The sequence below is a fragment of the Sander lucioperca genome, chromosome 6, assembly GCF_008315115.2.
Source record: "Sander lucioperca isolate FBNREF2018 chromosome 6, SLUC_FBN_1.2, whole genome shotgun sequence".
In the NCBI taxonomy this organism is placed as follows: domain Eukaryota; kingdom Metazoa; phylum Chordata; class Actinopteri; order Perciformes; family Percidae; genus Sander; species Sander lucioperca.
The window spans coordinates 38,489,727-38,512,345 of record NC_050178.1 but is presented as its reverse complement, the minus strand read 5'-3'; the positions used below and the strand labels follow the sequence as shown (position 1 = coordinate 38,512,345).

At 40.0% G+C, this 22,619-nt stretch overlaps 1 protein-coding gene across 1 annotated transcript in view; it reads left to right on the top strand.

Annotated features, from left to right (window-relative positions):
- Positions 1 to 22,619, top strand: part of suclg2 (succinate-CoA ligase GDP-forming subunit beta) — a 107,472-nt gene that overhangs the window by 4,884 nt on the left and 79,969 nt on the right. The window contains exon 2 of the mRNA XM_031278094.2: positions 16,258 to 16,399. Coding sequence (XP_031133954.1) covers positions 16,258 to 16,399 — 142 coding nt within the window. The remainder of the gene's footprint in view (positions 1 to 16,257; positions 16,400 to 22,619) is intronic.

Genomic DNA, 22,619 nt, shown 5'->3' with positions numbered 1-22,619 from the left:
GGAACTAAACAGAGCTGAATTAGCACAATTTTCACATCTACTGCAGTCAGATTCACTGTGTTCACTCGGAAGGAATCACTTCACATGGGTAGGCACTTGTAATGACATTTCGTACATGTTAAGAGGCTAAAAGCACGTTTAAAACTTGCCCATTCTCCTTTTAAGAGATGTAAGTAGAAATTGTAAGGAACATTTATATTTATGTTCAATTCAGCCCAAATGCAATCAAGCTTTTGCACACACCCATTATAACCCACATTAGAAAAGAACTTTATCCATTTAAAATGAACAATTGTCACATTTAAACAGAAATAATCATTTTTATACAGGAGCTGAAGTAAATAATTAGCCTACAAATACTTATCTACATAGGCTACATATATCCACATAGGCTATAGCCTACTGTTGGATGTCGAAGATGTATTTCTCAACTTTGCTTCGCTACTCTGTACCAGGTTCACACTTCACCTAGGCTACATAAAAGGCAAAACTTTAAAATGTATTCTGTATTGGTGTATGCAGTGGCATGCCCTTAAAAAGTAAACTCTTACAACACTTCTAATCTCACATTTACTGGCTGTTGTACCTGCTTCTCTTTCACCTGTGTGTGTGTGTGTCTCTCTCTCTCCTCTTTCTTTCTTTTTTTTCTTCTCTCTCTCCCTTGGGCCAGGTGATAAGAGTAATTATCAGGGATTCTCTCTGGTCTGTAGCACAGTATCAGCATCTGAACTGATTGGCAGCCATGTATCTCTACAATAGAATCAAATCAGCTTTGACAGTATGTCAGCTAAGCTGAGGAATTTCATTTGCTATGATTTGTCAACAACAATGCAAAGGACATCATCACAATATTCCGATGGTTAGACTTCAGGATGCTCTCAAAGTGTTTTTTTTTCTCCTGCCCTCTCGCTCACTTTCTCTCTCTCATAAATCACATCTCCTGAATTCTTGTCTGCACAGCGAGATAATCCTCAGGCTGTTTTTCACTGTCGCTGCACAGTGGTGAATTTGTAAATGTTTGCTAATTTTTTTTTTTTTAAGGTGTTTCTGCTTAGCAATTACCCAACAGTGTCGAAGCCCAGCATGGTTTGAAGGTAACACTGGGAAGAGAGGTGGCTCAATGAGACTCGGTCCTGAATATTTTACAGACGGGGGTGGAGAGCCCTTTGCTTGCAACGATTCCTTTTGCTGGAACTTCAAACGACGGGCGGCTTCCCCATCTGTCTCAGCAGGAACACATTTACATTTCCTCCCCGCAAGGAATACTGGAGGACGAAGTTAGCTCTAACTGGATTTGAATATCGTTTCACCAAGGTTAATAGCCATTTCTGTAGCTGGTGAGGTGCTTAAGCTTTTTCAATAATTTAGAAGGGCTGCAGTCATTAGGAAATGTTGGCAGCCTCTGAAATGGTGAATGCAATGAGTGAATGCACTCCTATTAGCTTAACTTCTCCCGTTGTTCCAGTGTAGATAATGAGTGAGATGCTGAAAGTTAGTTGAGAAAACAATGTCAGTGATTGCTGACAGCTGTAATTCACTAAAAGTGCAGTATGTTGAAGATTATGTTTAGCTGTCATACTAGCCTATCCATCATTCTTCGTCATCATCTTTGTTTTGCAGATATGGAGAACTGAGTTGCCCTCATCAATGTGATGAAGTTTTAACAGGGTCAATCGGCAGCGTGATAGTTTTTTGTGTCGTGAAAACCATGATGGCAGTGTTACAGTGTGCGTGTACACACTGTGTTACAGAGCAACATGGCTGCTGCTAGTGGCAAAAGATACCAATAAAGAAGCTACCCTAAAAGTAGTAAATTGTCCCCACACAGCTGGCAGTTATACTCTACCGATACAGCACCAGACGTTTTGGCTGGGTGTCAAAATTTGACCAGCTAGTTTCTTCTAGCGCTCACTAATTGCTATTTTTGTGTTAGCAATTCATGAATGTGGCTCCAGGGTATATTCCTGCAACCAAGTTAATGCATGTTGATGCATATGGGGGTGAACTTTGACATAGTTGCGCATCCTTGTATTGCCTTCTCCTCATTACTGCGTTATCTTCCACTTTGACTCGACACCTTTGAATATGACTCTGTACACCCGCTCTTATTAACTATGCTAATTACTGAAATCCCTATCTGTACAGACACAACAGTCAGGTTTTCCTTTCTTAAGCCTGTCTGCATGAGATTAGACCTGCCCTGCTTAAAGACCTGCCAATGATGCAAATCTCACTGATCTAAATCCTGGAGCCATGCTCTACTGCTCCTGCCTCTGTCTCTGCTCTAGTGTTCTATTTCTGGCTCTCTAACAGACAGATGTCATTTTTCTCTCTCCATACTCTAATGGTTTGGGCACGACCTTAGCTTTAAAGAGGCATGGACATGGAAAGCTACAAGAAGGTGGTAGCAGTAATGAGAGCAAAAAGTACATATTTTGTCCCATACATGCAACCATACATCATTTGTCTCTTCTTTTGCTTTATAGCCTAATGGTCAACATGGTTTTTGATAGCATGAGAAAGTAGCCTGGACATTATGAGATTTACAATGAAATGTACAAGAGTTTAAAACACCTTTCTGTAGCGTAGCAGCCTAAACAGAAAGTTAAGGCCAATGATTGTGAATGCCTAAATGTACTTCAAATGCAGTGGATTAACATGCAATGTTACAGTATGTTTGTGAGGATGAGTCATTATGCTTTTGTTAAACGAAATGGCAAAGTGGCTTTAGGATTAACCAGTATTACATCCCTACAATCTTTGCCATTCCCCCTCATCAAACTCTATGGAGGCAGTGCCAAAGCTGAGGACAGAGAGAGGAACGTCTGCCATCAATACTCAGGTACTTTAGTAATTAAAGGAGACCAGGCTAGTTGGCTTTCTAAATTAGCCCACTAATGCTTCATGAGGCATGCTCTTGTTACATGGCTGGCTTTAAGTGGAAATATGCCTGTGATTCACACTGGCCTTTTTATCAAGAAAATCCACATCAACTCTGCTTCTTTGCCTCGTCCATTTCCTTTACACTGTTTGTCGCCTCTCTCACAGCTTACTACATAGAGCTTGTCAAGACAGCCTGTATTTATGAGTTGCAATAAGTAGCAAACTTCCACCTCATTAGCAGAAAAACATTCTACTGCAATCTGTATGGCAATGATTTTGATATACACTCTAAGTACTGCTCTGATTCAGCCTGTGCTCATGGAAGTGGACACTATAGAGTTCCCTTTTAAATTCTTCCCGAATGGTTAGCTAAATGGATGGGGAAAAGAGACGAGTTCATAACCTGAAAGGGAACAAATCAATTACATAGAATTGATGAACTGGCTATCTGTTAATTTCTTAAACATTTGATAATGCCCCTTAAGGAGCATTCTGGTTAATTAACTCTGCAGTCATTTGTCGTCACTAATAAGGCAGTGTCATTTCAAAGGGGTTAGGGTATGGCCATGACAAGTAATGAGGATTTTAATCTCACCAGACATCTGTGGATCCCACTGTATAATATGAGATATTTGGTGCCTTATGAAAGTTCCAGTGGTCCACTAGCTGTGGTTAGCAGTTTAGAACAAAATGCTAGATGTTTTGTGCCAGCTCTACCATCGGATCAAGTGTTTCCATTATTGTACCTTTTCACACAAGAAATAGTTATCATTCCCAGGGTTTAATGTGTGTTGAAAATGTGATGTGTTAGTGCAACCCAACAACACTGAACCTTTCCTTTCAGAAAATACATTAAAAAAAAGAGAAAACAAACAAAAAGCAAATGACCAAATGTAGTTTTTCACCTCTTTTAAATAAAAAAATAAATAAAAAACTTTACCAAGCTTCTTTCAATGCTAGCGTTAATGATCACTAAACGCAAAGTACAGCTGAGCTAGATGGGAATTAGTTTTGCAGGTGTTTAGTCAAGGGTCAAGGGATCACAAAAGTTATAACTATTTATCCTGAGGGGAACATGAAGGTGTGTACCACATTTCATGGCAACCCATCCAATAGTTGTTGAGATATTTCACTGGAAACAGCAAATGTCAACCACATGGTGGCGCTAGATGAAAAGTCAGACCAACGTCTAGGATTCAAGAATTCATTGTAGAAATATTTCAACTTGCGCGCATGATGTGAGTTATGCAAATTTTGTGTGTTCATGTCATTTGTGTCACCTGCTGCGAAACACTCGTTTTGGTGTGAACACACTGTAAGGCAGGCCATCTCAGATTTTGATAGGAGAAGAATACCCTGTGGTCATTAGAAGGACAGTCACTAGGAGGACGTCCAGAGTCCTAAAATGATCTCAAAAGCCCCTTTGAAGCCCTCCATGATTGGAGTCCTTTAAGCTTCTCGTCCTGTTCTTAAGGAGTTTGATGTGTTCCACATCAATACAGATTTCCTCATTATTATGTCTGCTTAAAATTGTGCCTTAGCCTCAGTAGCTACGAAAGCAATGGCCTTTTTGTTTATTTTTGCATAGGCTCTTAGGAATTGATCCTGGATTGACATATTAAGAGTTTTTCCCTAAAGCCCCTGACACACCAACCCGACGGCTGACCGTCGGCAGAAAAGGCAGTCGGGCTGATCAGTCGGCTCCCCGAGGTCCAGAAAGTGCCTCGGAACACACCAAAGCGACACTGTCTTGAGCGTACGTCCTGCGCATGCGCAAGACGTAATACAAAAAATGAAAGCATGTGACCCACGTTTACTCCACCCCTTAAAGAATTGGAATCGAGAATCAATAAGAACCGGAATCGAAAGGAAAAATCGGAATTTGGAATCAGAATTGTTAAAATCAAAACCATGCCCAACCTTGATGAGTGATGAAGGCTCTTGTTCAGGTGTCTTATTTATTGGCTCATGCAGCACCAACCACTTTGTATGTGTCTTTCACATCATCAATCAGTGCAGTCTTTCCAACATGTCCACTGCTGTACTTCATCTAGCAGAGCACTGGGTATCGTAGGTTCTCATACCGATGTCAGTTAAACAAAGAAAACACAGCCCCAAAAAGCACAGTAGGACTTGTATTTACCGACACAAAAAAAATGACATCATGCCCCCATGTCTACATATTATTGCAGTAAAATATTTGGTATGACCCCAAATACAATGCTATACAACAAATAATTAACTTAGTAATACGGAGTTGAATCAACACTTACAGTAAGGGTCACAACGGTAATAGTTTTATAGTTTTTGCAAGGCTGTTGCTTTGGTTTGTATGTCAGTGGAGCAGCAACTTATAATTATTTTCATTATAGATTAATCAACTTATTATTTTCTTGTTTAGTTGAATAATGAAAAATTGGTGTCTATATAATAATATATATGTAATGTCCAGAACCCATGACGGCATTAAAATGTCTTGTCAGTCCAATCCATTTACTATGCTAGAATAAAGAATTGTTGCAAATTAATATTCTGTCAGTGGATGATTCAACTAATTGTTTAAGCTCTACATGTAGGTGTTTGTGCACAATGCTGAGTAATTGCATACATTGCTGCATTCATCTAGTCGTCATCTTATGATTGACGACTAGATGTATTCATAATTAATTACTGCTGAAATTAACATAGCATGTATGAATTTTATGGCATTATAAAGATGGCATGGGCTGGATTGTTGAAACCACAGTGCTGACGTCCTTAGTGAAAAATAAATAGACTGTGTTCAGAGATAATGTTGCCTAAGTGTTACCAACTGCCAGATCAGAATCCCATCTTCACTCAATATTGGCTACATCCTGTCTGGCTTCACTTCCATTCAAGAAACCAATGCGTTTTTTGACCTGCGATGTCAACCCTTTTCAATTTTTGAGTGACAGATTAACGAGCAGCACAGCATTGACTGGCTGCTGTTTATGGGTCTGATCAAAGGTGATTGCCTGCTTTGTAACCTTCCCCTGTAAATTAAGGCTTATGGCTCTAATACATTTCCAAGGGAGCCAGAACAAGTCTGTCAGATGGAGACTTTTTGACATTGTTCCACTCTCTCCTAGTGATAAAGACAACTGCTTTAAATTAGCCCTAGGATATTGACTCCTTCAGTTTACCAGAAGGGCAAACGACGAAGTAGTGGCATGTCGTGAAACGACTTTGGAAAGTGCCACGATCAGACATCCCCTCACTGTGATGACACTTCTCACAACAAGTTGGGTTTGACATTGTGCATGCTGCTCTCAACCAAAACATGAGACTACACAATTGTGTGCCTCTTAGGAGAAGCCCTGATGTTGCGTGATGCTGTGCAGAATACCATGTGCACCAGCCAAAGAAGTGTTTTGGAAGTAGCGTTGACTATTCCAAGATTTTGTTCTTCAGTGCCACTCGTGGATCAGTACAGCTGCGACAAGGATTTAGCAATCTGATGCAGCTGCCGCCATAGCGCTGTCTGTCCTCTGTGTCTGTCCTCGGGCACAGCCACTCTGAGTGCTCTGTGAAGAGAGCATCCGCATGGTGACATGGTTAATTCAGCACATTTTAATGTTCCAAAGATTCCTTTGTTCTTTTTTACTTATGTCAACACAATTTAGTTGTATGAATTGTCTGTGAGTTGTTGTTTATAGGTTTGTTTTACTTCTTTCTATCAACATTTTCCTCACCATTGTTTCCACCTCAATAGGTTGTTGTCAAGTTGTGTAATATGCTGCAACATTTCTTCATGTTTGTTTTTGTTGGAACATTTTTACAGAATTATCCTGCACAAGAGATCCTGTTTTCTCTTCATTTGTTTTTGTGTGTGAGTTCTGATTTAATGAAGACAATTGCCAAGGCTACATTACTGTGAGTGTTTTTAAAAACACAATTCAGCCTACTAAATGTAGACAATAGACAATATAGACACAGTATATTCCAAAAAATATAGGACAGTTGCGAAAGGGGAGAGGGGGAATGACATGCAGCAAAGGACCGCAGGTCAGAGTCGAACCTGTGGCCGCTGCGACAAGGACTGAGCCTTTGTACATGGGGCGCATGCTCTACCAGGTGAGCTATCCAGGCGCCCCACAGCATATCAATTTGAGTCAGAATGGAAACATGTATGGGTTGCATTATTTTTTAATTAACAGAAATTATATTTGCATGAATATATCATATATTTTGTATGATTTTTATCTCCATGTTTTCATTTTGATGGACTCGTATTGGAGCTCACACTGGCCAGCACTCCATCATTAAGATCGGATTGAGAGTATGACTTTTTTTTGTGGTTCAAAAAGCACTTTTCTTAGAAAGGGAAAAAAAAAAAAAAAAAGTTGGTACCAACCTCGGCTACAGGGTATTTCCATGACATTTTGTGATCATTCGCTGAATGTCAAGACTCTTGCTGCAAGCCTGCTGAAAGCAAAATTCTTTCAGGGAATAAGTGCTTTCTCAATGACTAATTTTAATTTTGTAGTAAAGGTTTTTGCTGTGCTCTTGCATCAAAAGCGAAATGCAGTGTGAAATATACATACCTGCAAACAAAAGAGATGTGTCACCTTTTTCAGCCCTTCTGAGTTTGCAGGTATGAATATAATGGAGACAATGAGAGGCTTTTATTGTAGTGGTGTCACATTAATACTGTATGTCTTCATACGTTTAGTGATGGCATGTTTTTACCTCCTGGAAATGAATATGTCCCTGACCTAAATGAAAGGCAGGTACATGTTTTGTGGGCCTTTTTGGAACCTCCCTCTGGTGTTTTGACAGTGGGCCAAATACTTTGTCAGAATGGCTGATTTGAACCGAAATTGGAACGCGGAAGGAGAAAGAAATCATCATAATAATACATTTATTTTATATACTGCTTTAAAAGGTAGTACTCAAAGGCACTTTACAAGGTCAACGGAAAAAGCAAAAACGGTAACTGATCGGTAACAGGATCAGTTTAACAACAATAACAACTAGAGATAAATATTAAAAGGTGCAGCAAAACAGCATAGAAACAGGATAAAAAAATAAAATAAATGGAAAACCGCTAATTTGGTTACAAGTCCTTAGCCGCTTTAAAGAGATGGGTTTTGAGTGAGCAAGTGATGTGGAAAGTCTGAGATCTTGGGGGAGCGAGTTCCAGAGGGAGGGGGCAGCAACGGAGAAGGCCCTGTCCCCCCAGGTTCGGTGCTTAGGGCGGGTGAGAGGGGAAAGGAGGTCGGCGTCTGTGGATCTGAGGTTGCGGGTTGGAGTATGGCGGTGCAGGAGGTCAGAGAGGTAGGAGGGGGCGAGGTTATTGAGAGCTTTGTAGGTGATGAGGAGGATTTTGAACTGGATTCTGTGTTTGATGGGGAGCCAGTGGAGGTCTTGGAGGACTGGAGTGATGTGGTCTCTGGTGCTGGAGTGAGTGAGTAGACGGGCGGCTGGGTTTTGAAAATATTGTAGTTTTTTGAGGAATTTGGTGGGCGTACAGAATGCTGTTGCAGGAGTCCAGTCGTGAGGTGATTAAAGAGTGTCTCAGCGGCTGAGAAGGAAAGGGAGGGACGAAGGCGGGCAATGTTTGGTCGTGTGGGCCTGTTTGTGTACCTGTCTGTCCGCAGCTAATCCGGCATACTACAGGACCCATCCGCCTAATATTTCTTGTGCACATGTGGACAATAGAGTCAGAATGAACTCCTCTTTGTTTGGGAGGGGAAAGGGAGAGCACCTGGTGGAGATTTGCACTCTATTGAGTGCACTTTTCTAGTTATTAATGTGAATGCTTGCATTTCCAATTTCTACCTTGCCGTATTTTTTTCTATTTGTGTTCTGTGGCATTAGTGCCACTGAGAGACTGTCTCTTTTGATTTGCAGAATGAAATAGACCTGTTCCTTAAATGTATTTTCTGCCTTGTTTTTTATCATCTCCATAAATTAATAGAGAATATAGCTGTTTATCATTGTCTCCACTCCGACTCTCTCTTGCCACTGCGTCCCATCTCATCACTTCGATGCACTTATGAGAAAGTTCTTGAGTGCTTTTGTGTGTAGAGGAGTTTGCTGTGAATATTTATGCCATCTAGGCCCCATGTTAGAGCATACGCTTTGTTTGTGTGTGTGTGTGTGTGTGTGTGTGTGTGTGTTTTAAGAAGAAGTACAACAGTAGTTAGGACTGGGTAGGATTGTCTCTAGAGTGCTGATGATGATAATTACTGTAGAGAGAGGGTCTCAGGGGACTGCAGGCCAGCTGCCTGCCTTGCTGCCATTCGCCTCTTACTGTACTGCTTTCTTCCAGGGCAGATTATTCCTTTCCTGTCAAGACCTCAGTAGTGTCATGACTTGACTATCTGATAGCATTAAGTATGACTGGGAGTGACTGAAACCATAATTGTGGTCATGCTTAGGCTAAAGGTGACTTTGGAGCAGACACAATCCATTGATTTGCCAAATAAATCCAATAATTGGTGAAATAAAGTACATGAAAGGTGAAATGTGCCCTGTGGTAAGTTCCCTAGCTAGCAAGCAAGTTAACTAGTGGGGAAGGGTACTTTGAAAATTCAAGAAGTTTTTACAATAAAGAAAGTGTTCACAATCTGACTGAAATATCATACGAATATACAATGTATTCACTCCAGTAATATTTCCTTTGGCTCAGACAGCGTAGAAGTGTGGGCTGTACATGTGATGGGAGAATGAACTCTGCATGTAGAGGGTTGTGATTTTACTGCAGGGTTTCCCGCAGCACTTTGCAGTTAAGGTGGCCACCTAAGCAGCACACGCCTGCCGCCTTAACTACGTCGTCAAAAAAGAAAAGAAAAGTGAATGATCTAAATCTGATGAAGCAGAAACGCTTAATGTCAGATAACGTCCATAATAATTGGACTTTGGGTTAGAGTTTTTGACAGTTTTCAGTGGTTATGAGGAGCAATATGCCGTTTATTCACATTTAAAGGGATAAATCGCCATTTCACTGTCGTGTGCGTCGTTGTTTGTGGGAGTTTGTCAGAGACGGGGTGAGTGGACTTACCGGAGTGTTGGCATATGGCAGGCAGAGAGCATTTATATACTGTATGTATCTCTGTCCTGTTCTTCATATCAGTGATGCGTTCTTCTCTTGTTTCAACGAAGTGAATACATGACGAAGTGACTGGAACTATCCATCACCTCTCGCGCATGGATTCTCAACGTCCCGGCTGTTGCCCGGTCTTTGAGACACAGCCGTTGTCTGTTTTTTTTTCATCATTACATGCATTACGGTTAGTTAGCGTAGTTAAACAATACACACAGTGAAATTACGTGTCCTTTTTTTATTTCACGCATACTATCTGCTTTGAGTGAGTGAAGCTATGGACTGAGCTCTGTTATCTCAGAGCTGTTTGTTTTGTTGTTGTTCACGGAGGATAATGGGAGCCATGCGAGTAACACTGTTATTGACGGCAAACCCCACCCTACCACCTTAACTAACAAATTTTCTGTGGGAAACCCTGTACCGAATTCCTATTTAACGGGATGCTAGCAAATGATCTGTACGTGTGACGGATGAGTGCGCTGCTGAATGCAGCGCATAGTTACAATTCAATCAAATAGCCATACTTTAAACAAAAATATGCCATAAGACCTAGTGTTGCTTTTTTATTTGTATTTTCCCCTTAAATAAGTTTACTATTAGGGATGTTGTAGTCTACATCCATGATCTTCCACTTCTGGGATTGTTCCATTGCCGCCGGAAATTTTGCCGTACAGTATGCCTTTCTTTTCGGCTGGATATCCGTAACTTTTTCGCTTTCTTTGTGTTGGAATTTTAAACTCTGGTCAATTTATGAGGACTATGGTTAACTGCTCCTCAGATCTAGGTAAATTCAGACAGCTAGCTAGACTATGTGTCCAATCTAGGGGTGTCACAATTCCCCAAATCCTTGATTCGATAAAATGTTTGATTTTAAGGTCATGGTTCGTTCGATTCTCGATTTTTACATTTCTTTTTTTTAAAGCACAGGTTGCTATGCCATTATTCGAATAATATTCAAAGATTTAATGCTCAAATGCAGCCTGTTACAAATACGTACTACACTACTCAGGCTTATGCATTGTCAATGCCACTATAAGCATGTGGTTGTTGTTACATATTCTGTTCACTAGAAGCATCAACGATTCCATTTTCCAAATCGTGACACCCTTAGTCCAATCTGAGTTTTCTGTTGCACGACTAAAACAACTTTTGAATGAACACGTTCCACTAAAACAAGTTCCTCCCGAGGCTATTTTGATTGGTTTAAAGAAATGCCAATAAAACGTTTCTCTCCCATCCCGTAATGCCGTGTGGACTAGCCAGAACCTCCTCCGCTGTGGAGGAAGGTCTGGCAATGCGAGACTGGGGATGTTGTGATCATAATATATGGTCTGTGTTTTTACCACTTACCTACCACAATGTGCAAACACAGTTCACTTTTACTGATGATTTTTACTGAGGACATCTCCTCACACATCGCAACTTTATAGTAAATTTATACCATTCAAACATTTCTGTACTTGATGATGATTTAAGGAAGATTTCTTTTAATTCGAGAAGCGTTGCATTGTTTTATGGGGTAAGGTCTATTTTTATAAATAATGAGAACATCTCTCACAGAATGTGTTACCAGGTAAAGCAACAGATTGCCCCCTCTTTTCCTACTCAGTGTTTACCTCTGGATAATGTTGAGCCAGATGTGCCTGCATGCAGGTTTTATTACAGCATTGCTTGACTTTGCATGACAGATTTCACAAACAGCTGTAATAATGCCAATCCTCACTTCATCTTTTTAATTATGAATTTAAGCAGTCAAGAATGCACAACAAGTCAAAGCACAACAGGAAAGTAGTAAACAATAGAAAGAAAGACTTCCCGTTGCAATTCACTGCTCGTTAATAATCTGGCATCAGGCCAGCATCAGAGCATAATGAAGAGTACAACATTCACACAGGCTCTTATTCTGTACTGTAATTCCCACGCAGGTGAAGTTAAAAAAGTTCATTAATGAAACTAGTCAGTCATTTGTCAGATAATCAATAATGGCAGCCAGGTAAATTAAAAAAAGTCTCAACATCATTCTTTGAGTCTCTTATATCAGTCAACAGCTGAAGTATTTACAATACTTAATAAAGTTCACAAAATTACATTATAATAAGTTACAATTAAATTTTTTCATCTAGTGAATGTATCAGCCATGTGCTATTTTATGAATTTTTAACATAGTAAAAAATAAACAATTACAGGCCTCAAATATGCTTATTACATTTTTTTAATCTGGAGTTATTATGGCATATTAAATATCATCAAGTAAAAGATTGAAATGTGTTACTGATTAGATTTTTCTGCTGAATCCCCAGTCCATTCACATTGCAGCTGCTAGTCTAGTGTGGCAAATTTGCATTAGTTCGTTACAAGTTGGGGAGCTTAGTTGTGCACAATGTGGAAAATTGTCTTCAGCTTCAGTACTCACAAAATGAATTAAAAACAAGGTGTTGTTTTTTACAATAAATTATGCTTTGATAGTGATTATAAATGTGACCACATTAAAAACATGGTGAGGGATATTAAGACGCCTATACTAGGGGCTAATAACAATGAAAGAGTTGACTGTAAAATATAGAGGGCTAGATTTACAGTTTATTTCGTAGCCTTTACTATTACTAATTGAAGTAGACAGTCTCATACAGTAGGTCTGCTTGTTTTTGTTGGCTTATCTGAGGTAACATCTTATGACATTATTCTTTGTTTTTAATATGTATTACTCGCTCAGCAGCTAATGGCTTCTCCATATCTTTGTAGCAATGTACCAATGTTAAACTTTAAGTGGCATATTGGAGATGAAGGTAACAAACAAACAGACATTGTATGTCTATAAGTAAATAACTCATACTACACTGGCCGCAATTGCTGAATAATAGGTTACATAATGAACCAATTTTTGCCAATCTGGCACGCGAAATGTTCTTAATGTTGGCTCTTTTCTGCAAATTTGACAATTTCGCTCTGATTTGCTTTTTTGATTTGACTGTAAATCACTTAGTAACTGTTTAAAATTGAGCTATTTAAATAAAGTTTATGATTATCAATATATTACCATGATTATTTACACCTTTTAGCAATATATATATATATATATATATATATATATATATATATATATATATATATATATATATATATATATATATATATATATAAAAATCATGGTAATATATTGATAATCATAAACTTCATTTAAATAGCTCAATTTTAAACAGTTACTAAGTAAAATTGAGCTATTTAAATAAAGTTTATGATTATCAATATATTACCATGATTATTTACACCTTTTAGCAATATATATATATATATATATATATATATATATATATATATAGTAAGGTAAGACATCCGCAGACAGTTGCAAATTAAAAAAACATCACTGGATATCTCCATGCAGGCTGTATATAAAGGTATATTGTTATTAGGGAGCCATCTTTGATACAAATTGTCTATGTGTCAGGTACATTCTAAAAGGTGCCCTTAGTTCCTTTCCATTCTCTGGTGTTTTGCCCTAGGTATCAGTCAGTGCCTGGGGGGACACCTCTAGCCCCACTTGACTTCTCGAGTAAGCAGCAGCTGTTATTTTGGGAAGTCTGCGTAGCTCTTTTTCCTCATCATCTTCAATCCTCGTCTTTCTGGGTGACAGGGGAGCCATTTTAATTGATATATTGGTTTGTCCTAGTTGGTTTGTTTGGGAATGCTAAAAGCAAATGTACATGATTGCTGCACCTTTCTCTACGAAGGCGTGCCCTAATTTTGGCAGGAATTGGAATTTACTTTTCTTGTCCTTTTAGACTATGGCAGTGGTTTTCAGGTCACATTATTGTCATCTACCGCCACCACTGGTTTTAGGATGTTCTCTAATGATTTTTGAGTCTGTATACTGTGCGATTGTCCCTCTTTCTAAGAGGTAGTGAATGTTTTCTGTATTCTTAACCTTAGGACTTATGTCCATATCAGAGCCACTCTGGATCTGCCATAACCAATCGCTAACGTTTGGTCGTGACGTATGTCATGTGCATGTGCAACAAGAGGGGAGACCGACAAGGCTTATATTTAGCATCAGCATCGCTAGCGTTCGCCTTAGCTAACTCCTTTACCACTAAAGGAGCAAGCTGGAAAATCTAACTTTTCCCGAACCCCGTGGGGAGGAGGGCCACAACATCATAGCCACCAACACAACTCAGTTAAGATTGTTCTTGCTCGGGCTCTAACTTCTGGATATTCGGCAGCGTTGCCACAACGGGCCGAATGGCTTTGCTCGCATCTTTCTCTGCCGCCATTACGGAACTACAACTCTAGCGCACAGCCTCAACGTCATCGTTCTCAGCCACTCCGTCTGTTTGCTGATTGGACCGCCAAAGATTTGGCTGGAGAAAACCCAAGACTATACCGCGAACCCAGACATAGTACTGAAGGGAGATGAAAATTGAGCGTAAGTACGTAGGGGGGCGGAGCCAGGCTACTGCAGGTACCTGACCACAGTCAAATGAGGCCGCAAAACAGAGAAAACCTGTTCTGCAGCTTGGCTTGTCAAGGCTGTGGGATATGTTCAGGCTAAAGTGGACATGCAGGAATGAGCAACAGGCAAAAAGATTGTGGATGCTTAAAGTCATACACACACCAGCTTTTGCTTAACAGACAGGCAGACAGACAAAGACAGATCCATTTTGTCCAGATCTATTTAAGTTGTTCCCAAATTCTGTTCTATTTATTTATTTTGTATTTTAGTTTTTTCTGATTTATTCTTCTGTTATTTATATGGATATGCAGATTTGCATATCATGCAGTTCATATTTTGCCCTGAACCCTCCAGACTCCTGTCAGAAAGTCACATCATCAATATTGGCTGCTGTAGAATGCTATGGCTAATAGACTTAGCATTGCATGCACACACGCATACAAACGGCAATAACTGAAACATATGAATAGTATGTTATGCAGACAAGACTGCGTGACCCGCAGATGCCCCTCATTACTGTATTCAGTTATGCGAGAGAAGAGGCCAGTATGAATCAACATGTACTATTCTTCTAGAAAACAATCCATTTTGGCTCTAATGAAGTCTCCCGACAGGCTCTCCCGAGAGTTGGAATGAAGAAAGCATGCTAATACAGTGTGCTGTGGCACAGGGAGCGTTGGTTTGAGCATGAATTGTGAATTACCAGTCATGCGATTTTGTTTTCATTCAAGGCCCATTGATCATTGTGCTAAGTTCTAGATTGAAATAAATGTTTGGCTTGTCTGTGCCCTATTAGAGTGACCCTGTCAAGCTCATTAGCCTTTAATCAGTAATAACATTTAGGGGTTAGTCAGGGTTACGTTTCACTCCCTCCATCACTTAATGGTAAAGAGATGTTGAACAAATACATTCCATTCCAACGCCCCCACCCCTGTGTTCCTGTTATTTCCCTACCTCATGAATGATGAAGTGACTGATGACTTTAAAAGGCACAGAGGAGCCAATACAATAACATATTAACAGCATCACAAGATAATCAGATACATTATAATGTGCACATTTGTCCCTTATGTTCATGCAGGCGTCCTGTCCTTAAATAACTAATGTCTCTTGTAGCTTAAATAGAGTTATAGTGGATAACAGGTAAGGCCAGTGTAACTTAACTTAGTCAGCAACATAATGTAGTGCAATCCTGATGTTGTTATCATGCTAGTTTGATCTTCATTGTGTAAGGAAATACACATGCTGAAAAACCATTTACATGCTCACTGACCATCATTTGTTTCAAGTCCTTGTTTTCATTTTACTTTAATGGCCTTTCTCTCCTTAACAACTCCCTGAAGATTTTCCTGTGAAAACATTTGCTTGCACACACACATGCCTGTACGTGCAGTCATCCAGACACCCATGCACATACAGTAGTAGTGTGTGCTGCTGTGGAGGGATTGTAACTCTAATACAGCCTGTGTTTCTCCGTCACATTAAAAAGCCAATTTTCCTTTTAATAGCAACAACAGCTGGAGCTGACACGGCCTGTGTCTGCTGATGGAGCAAACAGCTCCAGAGCTGTCCTGCAGCTTAGGCCCTGGTGTCCGCCTCATTACAGCAAAAGGAGAGAGCGAGAGAGATTGTAGGAGGGGTGAGACGAGGAGGAGGATGTAGCCTGTGCACTCAGAGGCAGGTGTTAGACATGTTTTTGTGTTGTTGGAGAGATGTTGAGCTGAAGAGGAAATATTGTTAACATTAGGCTTAATAGAACTTGAGATCTGTACCTTTTTTTTTTTTATAGCACTGCGTTACCTATCTTATAAGTCACACTTACTTATTCTGCCTCCCTCCTTCCCTTCCTCCCCTCCAGTGCACCTGGTTGAGTCCCAGGAGATGGCTGAATCTGCAAGAGTACCAGAGCAAGAAGCTGATGCAAGAGAGTGGCGTGGCTGTCCAACGCTTCTACGTGGCCGACACAGCTTCTGAGGCCTTGGAGGCTGCAAAGAGACTCAGTGAGTAGATGGGACACACACGCACGCACGCACGCACACACACACACACACACACACACTCACACTAGAGTTTAGATTCTCTGCCCGAGTGTGTTTTTTTTAATCATTACTTTATTAGCCTAATTGGGTGGGGAGAAAGCTATGACATAATCAGAAATATTATATATATTTTAGTAGGGCTGTCAGCATTAACACGTTAATCGCGATGCGATTAAGGGCCGAGCATAACGTGTACTTTTTTTTTAAATCGCATTAATTGCATGCCGCCATTTATTAATTTATTTTACACTTCACTCGGCTTCGCATTGTGCCTAACAGGCTACTATTTTGACCCTTCGCCGCACCTTTACTTATCATCAAGCTGCCACTTCCTCGTATCACATCCTACTGCTGCAGGCTGCAGGCATGATGGAGAAAGACAGCAGAAAACACAATTCTGAATGGTGCTTTTTATTTTCCAAAACTCCTGGACAGCTCATTAGACAAGTCGAAAGCCACATGTACATTGTGTAAAGCCGAATTAAGATATCACCGAAGCACGTCAAGCTTGAGCTACCACCTACGAGCTAAGCATAGTACAGTTAACGTGACTGGAGAGTGCTACTAGTCGCTGACCTGTTGATGAAACCAAATCCCGAAATGGGTGGTAACTAACTGCAGACCTGTCAGCATCGTAGAAGACTCGGGTCTTAAAGACGTACTACGGTTGGCATGTTCTGACCCGTCTTATACATTGCCGTCGAGGGGGACAGTAGTTTCACCATACACAGCCTGTAAGACACGGAGAAAGCAGCCCAACTGGAACTGCTGCAAAGTGCAAACGCTGTCTGATTAACCGGTGATCACTGGACGTCAGTGAGTAATCAAAATTATTTAGAAGTTACTAAACACTATATTGACTCTGGTAAGGATAGGGATTTTTAGTTCTTTAGTTAGGTACTTGGAGGAATTGTGCAATAATGACAGATTCACACATTTTTCTTTTGTTTACAGTAAATAAATAATAACAAATACAAATCTTAAAGTAAAGTTCATAAAGTAACTTTCTTTGCATTCATTTGATTCCCAATCAAGATACACTGGTAAGAATTGATTTCCATTGTTAATATGTACTTAAAAACAGTTCTGAAATGCAAAATAATAGAATTTTAATCATGTGATAAAACATGCGATTAATCGCGATTAACTATAGAAATTCAGCGATTAATCACGTTTAAAAAATTAATCGTTTGACAGCCCTAATTTTTAGGCAACAAATGTGTACAAAGTTGCACAAGTTAGGCTACAAAGTTACTGTACAAAATGCAACATGTGTTATGTGCATTCGGATCCATTTGCGATCCATTCCATTCTGAATAAACAAACAACGCAGTTTACATTCTTCGTCCTTGTTGCATTATTCATTAAGATAATTTTTTAAGATAATAAACAGATTTCTGTAGTTCAAACAACTCGGAATTGTAGTTGAGAACATCAGTTATAACGGCCCACGTATTAAAAAATTGTCGGGTTTAAATCGGGCTCGGGGACGTAATTACAGTTAATGTGTCGGGCTGGCCGGGCCGGGCTCGGACACAAAGTGCACGGGCTCGGGTAGGGTCGCGCTTGATTTTTTTGGGCCTGTTCTAAGCTTTAACTCAAACTCATGAGCCATGCAGTTCACCCATGTCCACTCGACCACAGAGAAAGGAGCAACCTGCATTCTAAGGATGGGTGTTTTAAAATGTTTTTGTACTGGTGTCAATAAGATATCTGAGTTGTGGTACAGATCATTAAAATCATACCTTTCCTCGATACTTAAGGATATTTTAAGGAAATTCTGTTTTCTTTGAATCCCTTTAGCACAACAAGCCAAACTTGAAACGGCAGTGTTTTTAATGTTGTATGAACACAAGCAGCCATGCCCTACACAAACCAAAATTGGCAAACCTATGACTTAAATCAGGAAATATCTGATCAAAGAATTAAGTAAACACAATCCTGAAAAGCATTCAATGCTAACTTTGGGTACTTTGCACCCAACGGCCGATGCAGTGTCAAACACATTTGGGTTGGTCAGTATTGAGGTTCGATTCTCAGCTGTATTTCAGCAGGGTTGATTTGAGATAAGCTATGTGATAAATAAACTGATATGTCTGTGTGTTAGGTTTTTTTTCTGTTTTGGGCCCAGTAGCATGACTTTTATTTCAAAGTATTTAGAAATGTCATGTTTGTTGTCAAGTTTTAGGGCTTTGTAAACTGTTGTAATTACTGTGTAATTGTACTGCTACACACTGTGAAACCTTAACAGTCCTATTTGTGTTGCGTGGCTCTGCAGACCTGCTACAGGACGTGCAAATAGCTATGGTTAATCAGGGTTGAAGTTTTATCGAGTTTAATCTTGTCTTTATGCTGTTTGCTCATGTGTGGAAGCCTGTGTTTTTTAAGCTTAGTGGCTGTGCCTGCTCAGTTTTTCATCACACACTCATCCGCGCTAATTTGTTTCACAACCTCTCGTGTTCAGTTTCTCACGTTTTGCATGTTCTTTTGTTTTTCCTTTTTTTTTATTTCAATGTATTTTTACAATTTGGATTATTGCCCCCACACACTACCACAAAGCCATGCAAGGAATGACTGGAACTCTAATTTTATTCTTGTAACACAAATCTTCACAAATACATTATACTCACATGACCAAATATAGTTTAACACACATTTGTATGTACCTACACACAGCTTTCTCTTCTATGCTCTACCTTCCCTGTTCTACTTTCACACACCAAACTGCCTAAGACATACAGTGTATATTTCCACCTTCAACTTTATATTTTATTCAGCATCCTCTCCAACTACAGCAGTGGCTTTTTGATGCATCCATGGTTGGTTGTCAGCCAGCGAGGTGCCACTATCGCTGCCTTGGGGCTTCTGCGCCCGGGGCGCTGCTTTTCAGTGGCCCTGGTTACGATGCAGACAAAGATAAACTGAATTGGAGGAAGAGGACATATATTTTAATGACAGTACCTATCGTGCTTGATAGGGGAAGAAATGGTGAGGCAGAAAACTCAGATCGAAGGAGTTAGAAGGGAACAGGCAGCTTAATAAAATCCAGGCCAGACTCGAGGGTTGATTATAACTCAGGATTTGCCGTGCTTTTTTAGATGCTAACAAATTAAATAATTAGCATTCGTCCATAGTAATGACCCGAATCACAGTTTTCGAGCGGTGATCCAGAATGAAAATCTGCAGAATATAGCTGACTGTTTCTGCTTGTGTTGGAGATGTTAACATTTTGAGTTTCATTTGATTTTTTTTTTTTTTTAAATCTGCGGAAGATTCAGTGTGGCCCTGTAGTTATGGGGCTGTTTTAAAGTTTTTCCTGTCAAGTGAAAACTGGCAAAATTGCACGTTTGGGTTATTCTAAAATATATTTTAGGACATCTCTATGTTGAACTGCAAAATGCCCTATGTGCAGAGGGAAATTAACTTTATCCAAATGGTCACTGGAAGTGATTTATCATTGGGGATTGTCCACTTTAGTAGAGGTAATTGCATGACTGCAGTTCAGAAATGTTTTTATTGGTTTCTGCAACTAATATTTCAAGCTCAGTAGCAGATAACAGCACTTTCTTTTGCTCTCTATTACTTTCCAGTAATTGAAAAGACCTACCATCAGTTATTAATTAGCAGCAGTGCATTCAAATGAACTTGTGTTAGTAAATTCCCAGCTAAATTGAAAACATGCGCCAACGTTAATTGTTGCAGCTCTGGCAGTAAATTTCTTACTTTGCATCGCAGCTGGATTCTCGCGATATCACGCGAGAATCGCAGGATGACATCACATGAAAATCCATCTCGTCCGGCTTCAAGTAATGCATTTATGTCCGAAGAGCAGCGGTCCGAACCAATCAGGGTCCGTTGAGGAGCTACTGGCAACTACGGGCGTGGTTTAGATGTGCGACGGCCGTGACTGTTCAAAACAACAATGGCGGACATGATAGATAGATAGATGGTTCATCCAATTCCCTGCTAGGTATTTTTGAAAGTGCCTGGCCTTTTCCTAACAGTTTCCAATGATGGCTTCTCAGATAGTTCTGTGTACAAACCATCTGGCACGTCAGGTTAGTAAATTGCGGTTGGCTCAGTAAATCAACCCCTTTATTCCCACAGCTTACTTCAGAGCTGTTTTATCTTCTCATCTCCATTTATGCACTAAGCTTTTGTCAGTGTCCTAGTATGTTTGTGTGTTGCTCACACTTAGCGTATCCTGTGACTATTGTTGGCTCATTATTAATCATGCAAGTGAGCATCTACTGACGGTTCATTTCTTCAGATACACACTGTCTTTTCATGCTCTCACATGAATGTGTGCGGCTCACTCTTGGGCCATGTTAGGTCATACATGAATGTGATAGGGAATGAGAGAAAGGTGGAGATCAGTAGCCTCTTTAGTTAAGATCTGTTGGGCTGAAATGCAAACTGAGACTGTCAAGCTCTGCCTACTAGGAGGTGAGGGGGAGGCCGGGTGTGAAGCCAGCCCTGGATGGAGCTCCGTTTCATGGCTTTCCAGTGTAGAGGACACAGAATATGGCTGTTTACAGGGGATATGGATGGTTGGGGTATCTGAGCTGACCAGGAGCGACTGAAATGGATTTCTGTGTGGTGCTGATATCCTGCTGTGAGCCCCTGGCTTCTCTCATACACAAAAGAATGAACCAGTCAAGCATGGAAGCACAGACAGGGATGAATGAAATGCGTAGGGTAAACTTGCCCATGTGAAACACAGACACTCACACAAACACATGCACACCAACCAGTATTCTCCTCCGCTACACTCACTTAACCGTGAAGTGGTTAAGTTGACAGTTCAATTGCAGCTATGCTATATAGAACCTCTTCTCACTCCTCTCGTGTAATGTAGAGTGGTCCAACTCTCCTAAAGTGGACACAGATTGATTTGCTCTATTATCGCTGAGGACAGATAGCTTAAAATCGTTCTCCTTCTTTATCAAAACATGGAAAAAATATCCGACATGGACCATTGATCCCCTTTAACTTGAATGACAACTCAGGGGAGAGTTTATATTGTGGCAGATGGGGGAATCACAACCAGCTAATGGCTCATGGAAAACAGGGCCCCATACTGGGTGAGCCATGCAGTGAGGTATCAGAAAGTCGAAAGTTTTTATAATGTGTGCTCCACCGGGACGCTGGCAGAATGGCACTCTTAACTCTTGCTGTCTGTCTAAAACCAATGACCCAGATCCTCTAGTCTCATACCCAAGCTTGTGTGAGAAAGACAGCCCAAGGACCAAGCTGTCATTTTGAAACAAAAAATGTTAGGACCTTGAAGTTACATAGCATGGCTTTAATGTCTAAATGTTTTGATTGAAAGTGTTTAATAGTCTTTTCTTTTTTTGTTAAGTTAAGGATATTTACTGTCTCTCAACAGATTTTAGGCATTCAGGTATCCAGTCCTCTTGTCTTGTTATAGAGCAAAGACAATAATAATTTATGTAGTCTTCAGCAGTATATGGAGCAAGTACAAATAAATGTCTCTCTGTCGGAATCAATAACTGATGTTTGTAGTGTGATGCTACTACGAAAGCAGGGTCCTGAGGTTCAGCAGCACTTCTAGTTCTGTGCTTGTTAAAATGTGACCTAAAAGAGGTCAGAAAAATGTAGCTACACATGTTTGTTTGTATTAATCCAAAACTAATTTGTTAGCATATTTTACTCAGTGCTTCATCAGGCTCATGAAACAACCAAGAACTTTAGAGGGCAAGTAAGAAGGCATTTAACCAAGAGTACCTTAGATCACACACTCATACATAGTACCCATTAGTGTAAACGTTTCAAGTTTATTTTTCATATATGGATTAACACAGGGTCTATGGTACAATTAAATGTATTTGGCAAGAAAACAGGTCAGCTCAGCAATAAAAAAAAACACTAGTTGCTGTAATACAAAGTAAGAGAACTAGTCATATAAAAGATAAAATAGGATAAAATTGCAATAATAAGATAATGTGACAGTAATAAGATAAAAAGCATGTCATTAGATGGACAAATACAAAATATACTTAAAGTTTGAGTAAAGACACACGTCAATCTATCTCAATGAGAAAACAAATGTTAAGCCCTCTGTGGAGCAATACATGCACATCTCATGATGCAAGTGCATACCTTCCTTGAGGTGTGCAAGAGGGTAATACTGTTTGGGAAATGGAGCAGGAACTTCTTC